Source organism: Primulina huaijiensis, chromosome 11 (genome assembly GCF_012295235.1).
Source record: "Primulina huaijiensis isolate GDHJ02 chromosome 11, ASM1229523v2, whole genome shotgun sequence".
Lineage (NCBI taxonomy): Eukaryota > Viridiplantae > Streptophyta > Magnoliopsida > Lamiales > Gesneriaceae > Primulina > Primulina huaijiensis.
The window spans coordinates 2,540,822-2,560,268 of NC_133316.1; the positions used below are offsets into that span (position 1 = coordinate 2,540,822).

The 19,447-nt window shown below is 35.7% G+C and overlaps 3 protein-coding genes and 1 long non-coding RNA gene across 10 annotated transcripts; 2 read left to right on the forward strand and 2 right to left on the reverse strand.

Annotated features, from left to right (window-relative positions):
- The first annotated feature begins 771 nt into the window (after positions 1 to 771).
- Positions 772 to 3,391, forward strand: LOC140988807 (B-box zinc finger protein 19-like). 6 transcript variants are annotated; one of them, XM_073457881.1, is made up of 7 exons: positions 772 to 895; positions 1,038 to 1,203; positions 1,819 to 1,915; positions 2,005 to 2,120; positions 2,444 to 2,641; positions 2,766 to 2,921; positions 3,134 to 3,391. In XM_073457881.1, the coding sequence occupies exons 2-7, from the start codon at positions 1,111 to 1,113 to the stop codon at positions 3,161 to 3,163; spliced, it is 690 nt and encodes a 229-aa protein (XP_073313982.1). In that variant the 5' UTR covers positions 772 to 895; positions 1,038 to 1,110; the 3' UTR covers positions 3,164 to 3,391. The 6 variants fall into 6 exon arrangements, with proteins under 6 accessions (XP_073313982.1, XP_073313980.1, XP_073313984.1 ...); XM_073457879.1 differs by having other exon boundaries at positions 796 to 939; XM_073457883.1 differs by having other exon boundaries at positions 798 to 939; positions 2,766 to 2,853.
- A 555-nt stretch (positions 3,392 to 3,946) lies between these two features.
- LOC140987859 (fructose-bisphosphate aldolase 1, chloroplastic) lies at positions 3,947 to 6,771 on the reverse strand. The gene is made up of 6 exons (XM_073456569.1): positions 6,512 to 6,771; positions 5,967 to 6,236; positions 5,638 to 5,747; positions 5,461 to 5,551; positions 4,729 to 4,998; positions 3,947 to 4,467 (listed from the first exon to the last, which is right to left on the reverse strand). The coding sequence occupies exons 1-6, from the start codon at positions 6,692 to 6,694 to the stop codon at positions 4,189 to 4,191; spliced, it is 1,203 nt and encodes a 400-aa protein (XP_073312670.1). The 5' UTR covers positions 6,695 to 6,771; the 3' UTR covers positions 3,947 to 4,188.
- An 843-nt stretch (positions 6,772 to 7,614) lies between these two features.
- Positions 7,615 to 9,415, forward strand: LOC140987227 (uncharacterized). Of its 2 annotated transcripts, XR_012177090.1 has the most exons (4): positions 7,615 to 8,565; positions 8,775 to 8,852; positions 8,945 to 9,173; positions 9,277 to 9,415. It is a non-coding gene; the product is annotated as an uncharacterized lncRNA (long non-coding RNA). The 2 variants fall into 2 exon arrangements; XR_012177089.1 differs by lacking the exon at positions 7,615 to 8,565 and having other exon boundaries at positions 8,576 to 8,852.
- Positions 9,416 to 15,488: 6,073 nt separating this feature from the next.
- Positions 15,489 to 16,911, reverse strand: LOC140988813 (GATA transcription factor 7-like). The gene is made up of 2 exons (XM_073457887.1): positions 16,454 to 16,911; positions 15,489 to 16,347 (listed from the first exon to the last, which is right to left on the reverse strand). The coding sequence occupies exons 1-2, from the start codon at positions 16,754 to 16,756 to the stop codon at positions 15,670 to 15,672; spliced, it is 981 nt and encodes a 326-aa protein (XP_073313988.1). The 5' UTR covers positions 16,757 to 16,911; the 3' UTR covers positions 15,489 to 15,669.
- Between the last annotated feature and the right edge of the window lie 2,536 nt (positions 16,912 to 19,447).

The following is a 19,447-nucleotide window of genomic DNA, read 5'->3' on the forward strand; positions in this document are numbered from 1 at the left end:
GACTCGTCTCACAGATTAAGATCCGTGAGACGGTCTCACATGAGACTCACTCTTTATATGGTCTAACATGAGTCGTAACCCATATCCATGCACTGTCACTCATAGAATATCTCATCCCTGGAAAGTGGTTTTTTTCGCATCCCGGTCTCCCCCAACACTTGAACCCAAAAGTGGGAGGCGAAAGAAACCACTTGGTGGGATGAGATATTCTATGAGTTACGGTGCTTGGACATGAGCTTAACATCTTAACAAACTGTGATCAGTAGTGATGCATGAGTATGAGTCGAGGCCTATGTTAGTTCAGTCTAATGACACATGATCTTTACAACATGTGTTTGTATGTGTTTATATATAAACACGAGTAATCTTATATATGTGTCGCAGGCATGTACATTTGGTTTTTTTTTTATAATTATTTATCATAGGATTTTAAGTTTATATTTGAAAAATTGTATTAAATTTCGAAATTATTGTGTAGATAATGTGCTATTTTTTTTAAAAAAAAAAAAGAAATACGAAGCAATTAATACGTGTTGTAGTTTGAAAATTAATTTGTCTTTTAATAATAATAATATAATAAAATATAAATATGTGTACCATATGATTCCAGGTTTTTTTTAAAAAAATTAAATGATTAATTTTTTTGCTGCCCACATAAAAATGTCTGGCTCATGTTAGTAATTAGTAGATATAGAATATTATATAAATAAAATATAAATTCTTGTATGTGACATAAACCTGAGGGCAGTTTAGGAACATACTCCAAAATTCACACGCTTCAAGTCACATAATCATGTTACTGTGCACCGGCATGCTAGCATATAATAGCCCCCAACTCCGTTTTCATCGATCTCCGACGCACCCCACAGCCGTGCGTCTCCCGCCGCCGCACCTTGTTAGAACACCGACCATGTAACTCTTCCTATGAATCGATCTCTTGTAAGTATTATTCTTCGTGCACTATGAATTCTACTGCTTGTATCATCAATTAATGGCTTTGCGTGTTTGATATATTCTCTGTTTGACTTTATGTGTAGCACAGTGCTATAAACTGAAAAGATCGTTGAAATTTGTTAAATCGGTATAGAAGAAGAGTTGTATGAATTTGAAATGAGAACACTGTGCGACGTCTGTGAGAGTGCGGCGGCGATTCTATTCTGCTCGGCGGATGAGGCGGCGCTTTGTCGTGCTTGTGATGATAAGGTATTGCGCCTGTTATAGTTATTTCTCGGGTAAACTATTTTATTTTTGTGTCTTTGATTTGAAGATGGGAAATTGGGAGATTTGCAGTTGTTTCTGAAATACTTTCGAGATTTTTCTAAATTTGTGTTGGGATTGAAATTGTATGCTATTATCTATTTATCTACTCTACACTGAGATTATGATACTTCTTTGTTGAATTGCTTGATACGTGTTTGTGTATAATTCTATCTTAAATTCTTGTTTTGATTCATGAAATGTCAAACGCTGTACTGCATGCTTTTGTTTCATTGCCAATTTTGAGTTATGTGCTCATTTCTAATTTTAATATTGGACGATGGTATTGGTTTCTTTAGTTACTTCTCATGTTGGCCTTGGCTCTAGAGTGGAATAAAGTGCTTGTTTAAGCTGAGGCTCTCAATATAGTCAAATGTACTCCGATCGCCGGTAACAATATGGGGAGAAGATTGTATTTCGTTCTTTCTTGTGTTCATTGATCTATGTTAGTCCATATTATGAATTTGCTCATTGGATCTACCGTCTAAGTACTTGCAGTGTAAATATAAACTCGACTGAATTAAAGTGGCCCAAACCTATTGTGCTAACGTTGTCTGGCAGGTCCATATGTGTAACAAGCTTGCGAGCAGACATGTACGAGTTGGTCTTGCTGAGCCCAGTGAAGTCCCACGTTGTGACATATGTGAAAATGCACCTGGTATGCTGGTTCATATCTTTCTCTTTCCTCTTCATTTTTGAAAGGTGGCAACCTGTTTTGAAGAATACTTCCTGAGCCTCTGTATGTAGCTTTCTTCTATTGTGAGGTCGATGGAAGTTCCCTGTGTCTGCAATGCGATATGATTGTCCATGTCGGTGGTAAAAGAACCCATGAAAGATATCTCCTTCTGAGACAGAGAGCTGAGGTTTGTGGATGTAGTTGTGGACACTGGGTAAAATGCATCTGGCCCCTCTATTACATATTCAATATCTGCAAAAACTTTCTGCGGGAAAAAAGCGTAAAAGTTTTGATTTTAATGTTTCCGAAAACCCTATGTACTTTAATGATGTTTCTATTTACGCATTCTTTTGTTTCTCTTGCCCTGGATAACTCGAGCTTAGGTTTTTTTTAGCTAATTTGGAATATTACATGGGGCCAAATGCAATTCACCTAAAGATACTCGTTCTCTTTTTTGTGATAGTTGAACATGAGTAATGACATTTGGTTCTACGTCTATGTTCTTTGCAGTTTCCGGGGGATAAACTAGAAAGCTTAGACGAGTCAGGAGCGGTCAGAGGAAATATTGTTCAAGCTAAGAAAGAGCCTACTCATGTTTCTCCTAATCCTATAATGGTTAACATTGATTGTAATGGAAAAATGGAGAACAAATTGATTGATCTCAATGCCAGGCCTCAAAGGGTGCATGGAAGAGCTTCAACTATCCAGGTTTTATTTTTAACCGGAACCTTTATCGTGTCTCAGAAACTACACTTCAAGCAGCATGGTTTAATGACTCTAAAGTGTAGTGAAGTAATACGCAAATTATCTTCCTTTTCGATTTATTTCTCAGGAACAAGTGAATAATTTGTTTAACAATCACCATGAACCTGAAAATATTGTAGACGGATCATTCAAAAGGGAGCCTGAGAATAATAGAGGTATACTGAATGCAAAGTCAATCCGTATCAGTCATACTGTGATGCTTTATGAACCTTTTGCGAGATTGGTAATTTGAGTTCTTGTGAAAAAAACATTACCATGGAAACACGATCTTCATGTCTAATGTTAACTTCTGTGGCTAAAACAACACTTGATTTCTACTGTCCATTAATTCACAGAACACTTGTAAATGTTCTGCTTTTAGTATGTTTTGATAAATCTTTTTGTTAATTTGAAATTTCACTTCTTCTTCCCTTTTCGTGCTTCTACTATGTGCAGCTTGACGAACACTGTTTGAGGTGGAATTAGCGATGGAATCTAAACAATGGTCCCCGTGGCCATTTTTCATGGTTAAACATGTTGAAAACTGCGGTTAATATACTGGGAAACATTGTGAAGTGCATTTTCTGCAACTATTTGCATTCTGCAGTTACTGGTGTAGAAGTTTGTGCCATATTTATCTGCTGTAAATTAGAAGACCTTAGAAACATTACAGTTACCAATAAAGTTTCTCAGATAAATTATCTCATTTTTAAACATTGGTTTCTTGTTACTTTATCTTTACATTTGGGGTTTTCTATGGCAAATTGCTGGATATTGATTTACTGTTTAAAAAAGTGGAAAAATCTTTAGTTTATCTTGGACACTCAGACTCAACTGATGGCGATCACTGACAATGGACCCACCCAAAATGAAAAATATGTAAGCTCAGAACATTTATTTTATCGACTCATTCTCGTTTTTTTATCAATCTAAAGTTGCATTTAGATTAATGAACTCGAAGTTATGGATTTTAAATCCATAATAATAAATTCATTAGTTTATTTTGGTCGATCCATGTTGGAATGAATTTCAAATTCCATGTAATTATTTTTTGAATAATTGTTGTGGATCTCAAAATTCATCTCAATATGGTATTATTTGAAATATTTTGATCAAATATTTATCAAATCGAAAATTTTCAATCCAAACGACACACGGGAATTGAACTCAAGAATCTGACAAATACAGGTGCAAAAATTGATTTCATTCAAAAAACTGAACTGTGAATTAAAGTTATCTTAATAGATTAAGATATAAAAGTTTCAACTGAACTGAACGTGTCGTATGCGTGCCATCACTTTGAAAGGATACCAATTCTTCACGAGTACAAATTCTCACACACTTGCAAAAATACTCAAACTACAGTTTTGACCCAAAAGGAAAAATATCCACCATCCTTTTAATAGTCGAGCAAGCTAACTAATTCTCAAGAGCATAATTTTATAATAAACTAAACAAAAACATTTTCCCACGTCGATCTATAGACCATTTTCTTCGACAGTGCAGTATGCTTAGTAGCTATACCCCTTGACAAACATTCCTTGCTTGGCTTCCTCAGATTCCCCATCACCGGTGTATTTTCCGAGCTGAGCCAGAGAGTTAGCCTTTGCTCTCACGAGCAGAGCAGCCTGAGCTGCCTTCACATTCTCCGGGAGTCCTCCCCATGTCTTGAGGCATGTGTTTTGGAGGGCCCTGGCATAGGAGAACGACACATGCCAAGGGTTTGGAGCTTGGTTCATTGCATTCAAGTTCAAGGTTGCTTCTACCTCAGATTGCCCACCTGACAAAAACTGCCCAAGATATCGAAACAAGAAACACATTAGCTCGATAAGCTCAAAGAACATATTTTTGAGTCGGACGCTATCTAATTACACCCCATACAATAGTATAGAATGAGTGCCTGTCGTTAAACAGTTACAAGCTTTTTTAGTGACACCAAATCAAATCTTTATAGAACAAGGGGTGTTGTAGGATAACCAAATGGGGAAGGGAATCAATGCATTATACCATGCAAAACATAAACCATAATCGATACGAGCTTGAATACTTGCCATGATTCCAGGGACGGAAGGGGGGATTCTCTTGCGGAGGAGCTTAAGAGTGTAGTCTGCAACTTTCTCAGGTGTGGCCCTGTCTTTGCATTCAGCACCAGGAGTAACCATGCTTGGTTTAAGGAGGATTCCCTCAAACGTAACATTGTTCTCTGCTAAGTAGAAAAACACCTCTGCCCAAACTTTAAGTGCAACCTCAAAAGTCCTCTCAATTCCATGTTCTCCATCTAGCAAGATTTCTGGCTCCACTATTGGGACCAATCCCGAATCCTAACAAGTTCGACCATCACAATCAAATAAACGTCAGTTTTCGTCACAAGTTTTTCTTGTAAAATATTCTAGCTCTAGAACCATCTCAAAGGTACCGCTCTTCCCGGTAACATCTTTGATGAGTTTGTCTTGATTTTCATGCTAATTAAATAATCTTTACACTGTTATGATCGTTGTTTGATGGTAATAGATAGCATTTTTTTAGTGTCAATCAACTGTGGTATATCATTTTTGATCGGTGGATCAGATACTGCCAATATATGTATTGATAAAATCCCGCAGTTGCGGCAAAACACAGGACAAGACAGGCAATTCATCCTCAATAAACACAGTGAGATATTCATATATGGATTTAGGAATAATTATGCATGTGAATTGAAAGCAAATCAGTTATTCTCGTGAGCCATGAATTTTAATTTCAAAATCCACTATGTATTCATGGTGAACCATATAGTGTGATACCTGAGATATAGCAGCATAACGTGCCAGGCCCCAGGCAGCCTCCTTCACAGCCAAGGCAGATGGACCATTGGGAATGCTCACAACAGTACGCCTGATTCAAGAAAACAGCGAGCTCAATACTTTTACATCACAAACACAAAAGGGGTTCATCCAAATTCATGTGATAATCGTACTCACCATTTGGCAAAACGAGCACCCTGCTGATAGTAAGCAGCAGAGCGAGAAGCAAGGCCGTCAAGACCTTGGCACCATGACTCGTCATTTGAACCAGCTAGCGGAACCAAACCCTGCCTCAGTCCAATCCTTTTGCTTATCAAGTTTCAAGAATCATTTATATGGATATTCATAAATTATATATGTAAAATTAAACTGCCAACCAGGAACAGGCATAATTTTACATGTCTTTAAGATTAGTCATCAAAACTTCATAGCTTCGCATGTTTTAGCTATCACCAAGATTCAAGAATCAGTTAAAAATCATGGATTCGTGAGTTTTTATTAGTTACCTTGTCAACTTTGATCCCAGGGACAATGTTCTGCTCGACAAGAACATCCACCATTTTCTTGCCATCGACTGTGGATTGGTATAGAGTCTCCTCGAAGAGGATGGCACCGGAGATGTATTGGCCTAGGCCAGGGGCGGAGAGAAGGAGGGTGCGGTAAGCTTGGCGGTTAGCCTCGGTGTTCTCTAGCCCGATTGATGCCAAACGCTTACCGCATGTGGCATTTGACTCATCCATGGCTAGGATTCCACGCCCTGGTGATGCAATAGTTTTCTACAACACCATAGTTTATGGACATTGTCAAAATTTCCCATTAGTTAAAATCCAAACCCATAGGCCATAAATAACAATAGCTCAGAGATAATAAGTCGATAATGAAATTATATCCCATTTGTCGAACTCGTATAATTGGTTTTCTTCACTTAAAAGCCATATTTTTTTATATAATAATAGTTTAGATATTCGATACATGTTATACAACTAGTTCCAAGCTAGGCCTCATCCCAAAGTTTGTTTTATTTTTTTTTAAATTGAAATTCGGTACGTACTGCGGTCTTGACGAGCTCATCAACATAAGAAGAAGCTCGAATAGTGAGAGGAGATGCGGAGGCGGCTCTCGGGTGGCACAACCGAACGGCCGAGGACGAAGACTGCCGCAGAAGGGGTTGGCCCTTAACAAATTCAGACTTGTCCCAGATTGGAGATGACTTAAGGAATGATGCAGAAGCCATTGCTACGTGTATTTTTCTTTTTGGTGTGAATGAATGTTTTTTGGTTAAATTTTTGTGGGACTATTTTGTGCTTATAAGAAGAAAAGCTAAGGCGAGCGTTTATTTAAAATCTTATCCCACTTTCACTCACTCTCTTTACCACACACAAATACTACTATGTAAGAGGGTGTGTTGTGCCAAAAGATGTCTACTTTGAGGTTGTTATCGATGAACCAATCACGGGTTTCCACGTGGATGATATATTTCGTCTATTTTATTTCATTTTATTTTTTGGTATGTGGTCGAAATTGATGGAATAATTATAGCCTTGAAAATATCAAGAACAATAGATGGGTTACTTGATTTAATAAAATCTAGTTCTTTTTACATATTTTATTTATGCTTGTAGTTTTAGACAAGAGAATGAGTCTTGTTGCACCATATGACTTGTAGGGAGTTTATTGAAAACATTGAATTCGGAATACGGTAAGTAGGTCCGGATGAACTATTATATGTAGTTATCCACATCTAATATATCGTTTATTATCTTATTCCACGAGACAAATAATGACAAATGAAATCAAATAATAAATATAAAATGTAAATTTATTTATTTGAGAAGATCTATCATCTATTATTAGTTAAATCACTCCAAAAAAGAATCAATTATACTTATCTGCCACCTCTTCATGAAATAAATCATACAGCTATTTGGACAAATTTGTTGATAGTGTTAGCATAATGGGCTTGTATTATCAACTTAAACAACACTTTGGGCCAAAAGAAAAGCAATAAAATCCAAAGTGACAACAATACTCCTAAACTTTACAGGCCCATTTATATAGGTCCAACAAGTTGGAAGCCCGTTTTGCATAAAAACAAATTTAGCTTTTAATTTTATTAATTATTAATATTGATATTAATTGTGTAATCTTACGATATATTCATCCTGTTCCTTCCCAGCTCTCTCCAAAAACCTCCGTCAAAGATTTCTGTGCACATAGGGTTCTGAGAGAAAAGGGAGGACTGGATTCCCATGGAGGAAGATGATGACGTTTTATGGAACTTGAAAAGATCCCAGGAATCGGATTTGGAGAGGGACACTTTTGAAACTGGTGATGCAAAAAATGCCGAGGAATGAGGGTTTCTGACGGAATCGGGTGATTGGAATTTGAGTGTTGTTGGGGAACGAAATGGAATGGTTTTTTCAGAGGCGGTGGCTGATGAATTTGGAGAAATGGCTGGTTTGGAGAATGATGCGGCTGTAGAGACCCAGGTGGTGATGGCGGTTGTAACGGTGGAAGGTAACAGAGAAGTGATTATTTCTGATGTTGAAGACTCTCATCTGAAAAGAAAACCCGACGAAGGATCTGGGCTAGTGGATGATGCCAAGGTGGCATCGGCGGTGCCTGATGCAGGGAATGCGGTGCTGTTTTATGAGCCGCAAGTAGATGCAAGAGAGGATGAGAATTTTCGATGGATTTTAAACTTTAAATGGTAGCAGAGGAAGAATTTATGATCATAGCTAATTCAGTCGAGGCGGTTGATGATGCAGATGAAGCACCGACATTTTCTGAGTTGCCAAGAGGTGATGAATTGCTGGCAGCTAGTGATGGAATGGAGTTTCTAAACGATAGAGCCGAGCTGGTGACGGAGAGTGTGATACTGTGATCAGCGAGGAAGAGAAGGTTGAAGAAGTGGGAGCTCAGGTTTATTTGGCGGACAGTGGGAAATTCGAAAATGATTTGGAGGTGGTGGGTGATGATGATGGCGAGGAGAAGGGTTACTTTATAGAAACTATTTAGAAGCTGGGATAGCTGAGAAATCCTCTGGCATTGAAGAGGAAAAAGTTGATCTCTTTATAACTAAGGAGACAGACACCCATCACTGAGGTTATTATACATTTTTTGTTACATGTGGTTTTAAATCCCTGGCCTGTCAGAATTGTCGAAACATTTCTTGTGGTTGAATCATCTTATGCCACAGATATTTCCATCTTGTGAATCACTTGACTAATAAAGTGTATCCAATCACACCATGCAATTTTTTTGTACTTGTTATGTGTAATAGATTGATCTTTCTTTATTCTTGCCTTTTGTAGGTCTGAGATTTGTTTTGCTATAGCATTGAGGAGATGAAATTCAAATGTTACAAATATTGAAGTTTATCAAGATGCGAGGTATAGTTTCTCTGATTCATGAAATCATAGTAAAAGAATCATTCTATTCCAGTATTGATGATTATATATGTGGTTTGACCACCACTGTTTAGTCTAAGCATGTTGATTTCACAACTAGCTATGTTACTTGGGTAAATGAGATGCTATCCTCGACCATTCTTGAGCGACTTTCAGACTCAGAGAATATGTGGAGAACTTGCAGATTTTGAAGATCCCTGAAGACCGTCAGAAAGGAAATTCCAGAAATACATTCTGATCCGAAGATGGATCCAAGTTATGAATCCGATGGCAGCAACCATGAAACTGAAGGTAGTAGACGAGGTTTTCCTCATAATCTTTTTGTATAGTTGGTAAAGTTTATAATATATATTATATCAGTTGTCTAATCCTAACATTATTTCGTACATTGATTTGTTTTCTGCAGATCATTTCTGGAGATCTAGAGGTTCTGCTGTCAGCAGGAGAGTGAAAGACCCGATCTATCCTGAAGGCCATGATCCTGTAAAAGATACTCGGCGTTCGCCAGTAAAAATTTCCCCAAAAAATTTGGAATTGAGTAGAAGCGTGTCTGGTGATGATTTTTCTGCCAATGCTCCCGCTCCCTGTGGTGGTGACATGGTAATTGAAGATAGTTGCAATTCAGAAACTGACCTAGAGCTACCGAAATCCAACAATACGTCTTCTGATAGGAAGACGAATGCTGCATCCGAGCGGATTCGCTTTCTGGAGTTGAGCATCTCTTTCGGCTGGAGTTGCGGAAATCACTATCAAGGTTAATAAAAAATGGATATGGCACTATCAGGATCCTTCAGGAAAAGTTCGAGGACCTTTTTCCGTGGCAAGATTGCCAAAATGGAATAATGCTGGTCACTTCCCATCTGATTTAAGGATTTGGAGAACCACAGAGAAGCAAGATCACTCAATACCTGTATCTAATGCTTTGGTTGGTAAATTTCAGAAAGAGTTGCCAGCTGTTGACAATATGATTCCCCCAACTGACCCGACTGACTTCCTTAAACCCTGACCAATTGATGCGTGCTGTTGATCAAAATTCCAGATCTCCCACTAAATTTGTACTGAAAAACGGACTGGGAATGCTGTTACAAACATTTCATCTCCTATCCCTGCACTGGGTAATGAAGGTTGGACCAGAGGAGAAGGTGATCTTCCCTCTGGAGTTAAGGGAGTAGTTCTATCTCCTACTGCAGTTTTTCCAGACATTGAGCCTCATTCCGCTGTTCATTGAAGCGCTAATTTTAACCCAACACTGCCTATGCCTCAACAGGGAATACTGGTGGGATCAGCAGATTCTCTGCATCTTCAGGCAACCATTTAAAGTGAACCACATGCTGTACAGATGAATCGCCATCCTTCCACCATGGTCCAGTCAGTTCAGTAGGTTTCTAGTCAGAGTCCTCTAGCTGAAACTCAGGGTTGGGGTAGCACTGCACAATCTGGGCAGCCCCAGGAATATGGTTGGACTGCACCAAACATTCAGGTTTCTACTCGAGTTTCTCTGATCAAAGTACTACAGCTGGGCCTCAATCGGAATTTTGGAGACCTAATCAGGGCAGTCAACCGAACGTTTAGGCTCATGCTAACACCAAATGTAAGTTGCGGAATTCCGCCGGCAGAGAACAATACTCCCTTGGGGGTGACACCTGAAATTTGTAACACTGGGTGGGGCATGAAGCAGGGCAACCCAGACATGAGATTGGGGAATCCTAAAGTCGGAAATACAAACACAAACAGGGGACATCCTGTGCAAGCGCCACCCAGAGGGAATGCAAATTCCAGTTGGGTTGCTCCCACCACAAATGCAGGAGCTAACACTCAGGGTCCCATGGCCGGAAATGTTAATTCTGGTTGGACTCTGACCCCAGGTTGGGTGGTCCACCAGTTGAAGGGCCCGTTTCCTAGAACAGGTGGGGCCCAGCTGGATCTCTACCTCCTGTGCAAGTTTCAGATCAAGAAACTTCAAACCAAGGATGGGGTGCACTACAAGGGAACCATGGTGCATGGGGTGGCGACCAAAATCACAATGAAGGGCAGTTTTCAGGCCAAATGAATGGTTAGTGTCGAGATTCTGTTTTTGGTGGTGGTAGGCCTTGGAACAGGCAGGCAACATTCGGTGGAGGACGGGGAGGTAATCAATATTTTGACAGGCGAGACGTCTTGTGTCCATACAATGCGCATTGTGATTATCGTCACATCTGACATAAACATCTTAAGCTTATGGTACGTGCATGATTTTTGAATAGTTTTTTCAAATTTAGCTCAAGTCTTTACCATAGCCACCATAGGTCTTTTGTAACTCGAAACGATTTGCAGTTCATATGACTGCTTTCTTGACATGCAATCATTCCCTAAAACATGTGCTCTTCTTTTACATCTCTCCTCTTTTTGCCGTCCCCCCACCACCCCAAAAAAAAAAAAAGATACAGAAACAAAGAACACTTAGCTTGTGGTTTGACAAACTCCTATTTGTATATGTAACCAAAATAAATGAGAAGTAAGAGACACGTTAGTTAATCAAGCCCAGTCTAGTTTGATACAACTCAATATCTGCTTAGACACATTAAAGCTTTAGGAATTCTATGCGAACGAGTTTCAAATACCAGCATGTCTGCAACAGAGTTACTTTTCAATGAATGTGTAGTGAAAAAAAGAGATGACGGACCAACTCACAAATTCCAAGAATAATGCGCTCCTATGAATTCACTGAGGTTCTATTTAGAGAAAAAGATATGAATTCAACGTTGGAAATCAATTTCGATTTCGATTTTAATTGATTTTATATGAGATAGATTCGAAATTCACTAAAATTGTATTTAGATCGATGAATTTCAAATTAATAGATTTTAAATATATTCAAATATATTTTTGTAGTTCTAGAAAAAAAAAAAAGACTATAAACTTCAAATCCACTGTTTTTATTTATTTAGTCTTTCGTGTTAATTATGAAGAATTTCAAAATAATCTAATAATTGAGGTATTTGAAATTCATTTTACATTGTATAATTAATGTGTAATTAAGTAAAATACAGATTTAAGATTTCATGTATAATTTCATTGTTCACAAAAAATAATAAAACTATAATCGAAATAATTTCAATATTAAAAAAAAAAAACAACGAAGTGAAATTTTATCCCAACAAACCTCACAGCTTTACTATATAAACATAACGTATTTCCTGACGCATCCGGGCAGCACCTTCCAAAATCATATCACTTGCACTACCTTTGGCACTGCCATTCACATAATTTAAGGATATGTTTGGTAGCCATGATAAAAGAATGATTATTAAATAATCATCCCTTATCTCATGTTTGGTTCATTTTTAATTTAACATGGAGGCCCTTGATTATGATTGAAAGCCCTCACTATTTATGTTATTTGTGTGATTAAATATCCTTCATCAAAGGTGTGATAATGTATAATTTTTGAATAGTGATAATGATAAGATTGTATATTAACCATAATACCCTTGAATTGTTTTCTTCAATATAATATGAAAATTAAAATTAGTGAAAANAATCATTTTAAAGAAAATAAATTGTAATGCAAATCTATTTTAAATTAAATTTTTATAAATTTCTAATCTAGTTAATTAATTTTTTTATGAAAATAAATATTTATTAAATTCTAATTTATTTTGTTTAATAAATATAAATTATAATTATAACTATTTAATTATCTATCAAATTATTTTAAGAATATTTATAATTATTTTAAACAAACAATAATATTGTAATTATTTCTAGACTTTATTTAACTTTAACATTCAAAATATTATTGTTATTTTAAATATTAAAGTAAATGCATATTTACAAATTTATTTTTAATAAATATATTTAAATTAATTTTAATAAATATAAATTATAATTATAAATATTTAATTATCTATCAAATTATTTTAAGAATATATATTTAACTAACAATTGGGGCATTTTGGTCATTACAATAAAATTTACAAAATTAATCAATCATTTTAAAATAATACCAAACACCATGTTATTTATCTCACCATACTATTAATCCATATCTCTCATTTTTTAATCACTCTAATTACTAATCATTTACTTATCCCATCACACGTATCAAACGGAGCCTAAGTATACAAAAAAAGATTTAGTCCGACGACGGCCACTTCCAGAAAAGCCAAAGTAATTATGACACAACATTAAAAATTAATTATCTCTAATTTGATATCATTAACTTAAAACCTATCCTTAACTTTCCCCCGATAACAAATCTCCTCCCCACTCTTTCGCCATTATTAAGTATCTTTAGGCGTGTAACTTCAACTTTATTACAAGTCCACGGAGCATGTGATGGCAAAAAGTGAGATTTTATTATCGGGGAAAATCCATAAGCCGCAGAATCCATCATACTAAATCATTAAAAATTTGTCAGAAAAACTTAAACGGAATCATATCTGAATCTATAATCCTGAATTCTTTATAACGTGTCTTGATCTTCCAGATCTACGCGCTCTTACCTTGTGAGAATCATTTAGATTTTTATTCTGAACTATTTTATTAACGAGGAAGGGAATAGAGGACGTGATCTGAGGACCATGACCCATTCTGATATTTCTGTTTTAACATATCATAAAAACAGAAATTACACTTATGTATTTACACATTAAAGACCCACAATCTATTAGATACATTAAAACCCAATAACCCGAAACCTTAGTTGATCACTTTAATTGGACTTAACTTAATATATAACATACAACTCATAATTATTCACATATAAGCTCATATAAATAAAATTAACCCAGTATTTATTTGATTACATTAAAGTAAAAATTCTCCCAGTCTTTTATGTTAAATAACTTGATATGAAGAAGATACTATTATTATTATGTAATTATTTTTAAATAATTTATGGTAATTAATTAACCCCAAAAAAAATAGAAATGTAGCCGTTTTCACCCCTCCTACATCCCATGCTTCAGTGCAACTTTATACGCCACACCACCAATAATTGATCCAATTTTTATTTTTTTTTGGGCACTTGCCATATAGTTAATTCAATTTGCCACAAACAGTTGAACCACCCCAACCCCCCCCCACCTTATCTCCCCCCCCCCCCCCCCCCACCCCCCAAAAAAAAAAAATTAAATAAAAACACTTAATTTAAAATAAAAAATATTAAAAATATAAAAAAAAAAAAAAAAAAAAAGAGTATATATATTGCATCCCATTATTAAATCTTGAAAGGTCATTTCATTCCACGAGAGAAATAGTTGTTCCGACTCATCGCCCACTGGAAAAGATTTGAAACAGTGCATTGCACGCCATTGACATGTGCCTAGTTGTTGGTCTTATGATATTATTATGTATTTTCCATGTTATGTCGAAAATTCGTAGTTATTTTTCTTTAATCTTCGATGATATCATGAATCAAGGCATTCGTAAAATTTCTTCAAAATGAAAAACGGGCTAGAAGAGGTGTAGGAAGTTGCCTGAATGAAACTTATCCAATGTTTAAGTCGAAAAATAAATAAAAATATCACAAAAACTCTTATGAGACGGTCTTACGGATCAATTTCGTAGGTCGAATCTCTTATTTGGGTCATCCGTGAAAAAGTATGATTTTTTATACTAAAAGTATTACTTTTTATTGTGAATATCGGTAGAATTGACTTGTCTCACAGATAAAGATTCGTGAGACCGACAAAAAATAGAGACCACTCTAAAAATATATGACCATATGTTTGATTTTTTATTTTTTTATTTTTGTTAAGTAGATTGACTTGATTGATGTATTTATTTTAGATTCTTTTCTANAAAAAAAAAAAAAAAAAAAAAAAAAAAAAAAAAAAAAAAAACAAGTGGAGAAGACCACACAAGTCTGAACAATAGTGGGCTCCAACCCACCACCACATGGCAAGATGGGCTCGGGGGCCCACGATAATTTGTATTAGTTGTCCTTTCAAATTTTTCTAACAAAAGTTTGTTCAACCACTTTGGAATTTTCAACTCGCTCCAAAGGACTTTTCAAAGTAAATACAATATACCAAAATTAGCCGCATACATTTGACAATCTAATTAATTTATTGAAAAAATATCTAATTATTTATTATAATCGAAATTTAAATTTATTTTATTATATATATTTTTTAAAATTAGAAATATTGAGAATTATGGTGTTAGTCAACTCCATCATTAAAACATTAAATGGTGGTTATATTAGATATTATCCTCTTAAATTCAAATTTGATTTTCCTTCAAAAAAAAAAATTCAAATTTGATTTTAAAAAACCAACGACTATTTTGTAATGTTTGACTTCAATTTTTGTGTTCTGATTTTTTTTTTAAAGAAAATATTTTATTGTATGTTTATATAATAATAACTATATATATTCATGAAACTTTGATAGTATGTTTATATATAATTAGTTATCCAAATAAGTAAATAATTATTACGGTTTTTTTTTAAAAAATAATTATTAATGTTTTCCGTAAAACCAAATTTGACAACAATTCTTATTACATAGAAAATTCAATAAAAAATATCACAAAATAATAACAAAATTTCAAGATATAATTCTTGTTTGTTTTTATTATATTTTTAGTATTATTTTTTAATTATATTATATTAGAAACTGCAAATGAATGAGCTACAGCAAAAAAATATATATATGTAAAATTAAATAAAAACCTAAAGTCATAAATCCACCTAAATAATTCAATTCTAAGCCTAGAGGCCTACCTACCATACGACCTTCCACGCCAAAATTGTTCGTTTGGACCACCACCGGTTTACCCCGAAACCGGTTCAAAATTAAAACTAATCTACCCGTCAAACATTCGCTATCACTTCCTGTTCCGCCGCCGCGGCATGCGCATCCTTTCTCCGCCGCATCTCCAAAACTTTCCGGTGACTGTTGGAGTGTATGTCCAACGAGAAAGTCGGGCTGCAGGCGGGCCTATACTCTGGAAAAAGCCTGCCAGACTTGAACCGGACACCACAAGCATTGCAAAGCGTTTTCGGGCCTAATGGGCCGGCTCGCCACTGAGGAGTCTTCTGCACCAGACAGTGTGTACACCGCCGGCCGGTAACGAAGCCCCCGGCGGTCTCCTTTTTAATCTTCTGCTTCTTCACAGGCGGTTTTTCCACGGATGAGGACAACTCCAAGTCATGAACCGGGTTCGTGAACACAAAAAGAGGCATGGTTGTTGAACCGGAAGAGCAGGACGATACAGAAGACGACTCGTCGGAGCTAAGCGCCGGAGAGGCCAGGGACCAGGGCCGCCCGTTCTCCTTGGACCGTTTGCTCCTCGGCTTCCTAGACACATCCGTCGGGAAACACGGGTTCCTGGTTTTCGGAACCGATTTGCTCAGATGGTCCACCCGGTTCGCCACCCTGGCAGCTTGGGTTTTCGCCATGAAACTCCCGGCGGGGGATACCAGTGAGAGCCCAGGTGCAGAATCATCCACGAATTGCGACAACCACTCCAGGTTCTCCAAATCTTCAACCTGCAACAACAAAATTTCAAACATAGAGTTTTAAAAAAAAGTCCTTTCTTTTTTCTCAATACACCAACATATATCTAAATATACATGATGAAGTTTGACTAATTACCGGAAGAGAAATTTCGCCGGCGGAAAAGCTATCAAACTCGCCGGCGCCGGAAAAAATGGAGGAAAATTCATTGGAATTCGTCTCCTGCGAGGCTTTTTCCTCATCTTCTTCCATAAAAAAACATCCCTCCTGCAGCTCTTTCTCGGAGAAATCAAGGTTAAGGAGGTCCTCAAAGGGGAAATCATCGGACACAACGGTGTTGATAGCAGCCAAACGCCACACATCATCGACCTGGGAACTGTTCTTCACACCCATTTGAGAGAGGAAACTCGACTTCAAAGCTCTTGCTTCAATGCACTCCATACCAAAATCAACCAACAAGCAAAATCAAAGAAAATATTATTCTCTTCCAGATAAAGAAAAAGAGGAAGAATATGAAGCTGAACAGATGGGATATGGTATTTAATTGTGCATTAACTGAGTTAATTTATGTGTGGGGTGGGGTGGGGTGGGGGTGGGGTGAATCACGAGATTTTTCATGCGTGGTCTGTCCGGCTGACCAGTATTAGTAATTTGCATGGAAAGAAATGGACAAAGTGGGCGTTGTTTGAGAAAGTTTCTTCGACATTGACTGGTAAACGTGCGATGCCTTGCCTTAACCGCGTTTCTCGTCTTAATTGTCATTACCAACCTTTATTACGTTATTCACTTTTTAGTATTATTATTGTTTTTATTAAATATATTTTTATGTAAAAATATAAATTTATAATTAATTAAAANAATATTTTTATTTATGCTATTTATCTAATCAAATAGATCAAAAGTGGAAAATGATTTCAATAACATACATGTTCTTCAGGTAAAATAAAGATAAAGATATGCATGATTTCCGGAATAAAACATGTTTTAAATTAAAAGCCAAAAAATTAAGTGTGTTCTTGGAAGAAATATTCGAAAATAAATTTTTATTGATGAATTAATTTAAAATGTTATTAACAAGTAGCATTTGGTTTCTATGTGTATAAATTTTTAAAATAAATAAAATTGATACATGATGTTTGGCAAAAACTTGTGTGAGACGGTCTCACGGGTCGTATTTTGTGAGATTGATCTCTTATTTGGGTCATCCATGAAAAAACATTACTTTTTATGCTAAGAGTATTACTTTTTATTGTGAATATCGTTGGATTGACCCGTCTCATAGATGAAGATTCGTGAGACCGTCTCACAAGAGACCTACTCTTGATGTTTAATGAAAACCATTAGTCAATAATCCACAAATAATTTATAATTTTTTTGCTGATGTTGTAACCTATTGAGTATATATTTCCAGAAATACTCTTGTTAAAAAAATGAAATTGAAAATAAAATTTGAAATTTTCCGATTTTGTTTTGTACAAATTTAATTTTTAATGAAGTAAAAGAAGTAAGAATTGGGATAATAATGACATAAAAAAAATTTAGAAACACGAGGGAATTCATAGCGCCGCCCCCTTTTGGTGGTTTCTGAAATTCTACACGCTTTCACTGAATTGTTTGGCTGCCATCAAATTGAATTCGTTTAATTTTGTTGATAAATCATTTAGCAGTCAAATTCACACATCATATATGTGTGTGTGTGTGAAAACAAGAATTGTTTAGAAAATAAATTTGTTTAGAAAACAATAATAGAGATTATATTTTTTCAAGAGGAGTGTCAATTATAAAAAGTAGATCTCTTGTGAGACGGTCTCATGAATCTTTATATGTGAGACGGGTCAACCCTACCGATATTCATAATAAAAAGTAATACTCTTAGCATAAAAAGTAATATTTTTTCATGAATGACTCAAATAAGATATTCGTCTCTGTAAGACCGTCTCACACAAGTTTTTGCCAATTATATATAAATAAATATTTTCATATGTATATAATATAATGAGTGGGTCTCACGTGAGACCGTCTCACGGATCTTAATCTTTGAGACGGGTCAACCCTATCAATATTTACAATAAAAAGTAATACTATTACCATAAAAAGTAATATTTTTTCATGGATGACCCAAATAAGAGATCCGTCTCACAAATACAATCCGTGAAACCGTCTCACACAAATTTTTGTCTAATATAATTTTACGCTCTAATTTTATTCTATATAATGAATTCGAACTCACGTTCCGTTCGGGAAGAAACGAGATTCATGTTGTGAGATGATGTGTAACTAAATAAATTTGTTTCTCACACGCTGTCGTAGCGCGTGACATAAAAGATGCCGGCTTCGGTCACGCGCGATGCGCTGGTGCTTGCTGGCCGCAACATTTTGCACACGATCACTTACCTAATCTCGTTTATATTAAATAAATATTTTCTTTGAAAATTTCCCAATTTTTAGAAGTTTTTTTAAAAAAATATATAAACATTAAAGGTTAAGTGTATGTTCGATTTTATTTTTTCCAATAGAATAAAATCATATAATTTTGTCCGATAAATTTGATTGTCAATGATTTGTGTAGAATTTCCATATATAACTCTCATGGATTTTATTCAATCTATGTGTGACAACTAACACACCAACTCACGTCGATGAAAAAATATATGAAACGTGAAGTTTACAAATTATCCAACTTTGGGCAAAATGAGTGGTCCAACTATATGATCCCTCCAACACATAATGGCAGAATTTGAACTATGATATCATGTTAAGATTGAGATTTGGATCGCAACGAAAATTTGCTTCTAGAAATGTATCTTCTCTCCTTGCCTTTTCCTGAATCTTGGAACTAATTTCGATATCACACCTTGAAAATATGCTAGCGAACAACATGAATTTGCATATTTGACACTACCATGAGTTCGGCCGGTGCGGTGCTATCGTCGCCGATGTAGTGGGAATAATGGCAGGGACCAATCACTAAATATTTTTAAAACTTTAGAGACAAACTTTATTTAATTGAACTACTTAGAGGCTAAAAGTACTTTAGTAAGAATATATAAGGACTAAAAGAGTATTTTTGAATGCAACAGAATAATGTTTCCGTAAATCAATCACGGTTTGCCAATCGTATCTTCGTCACTA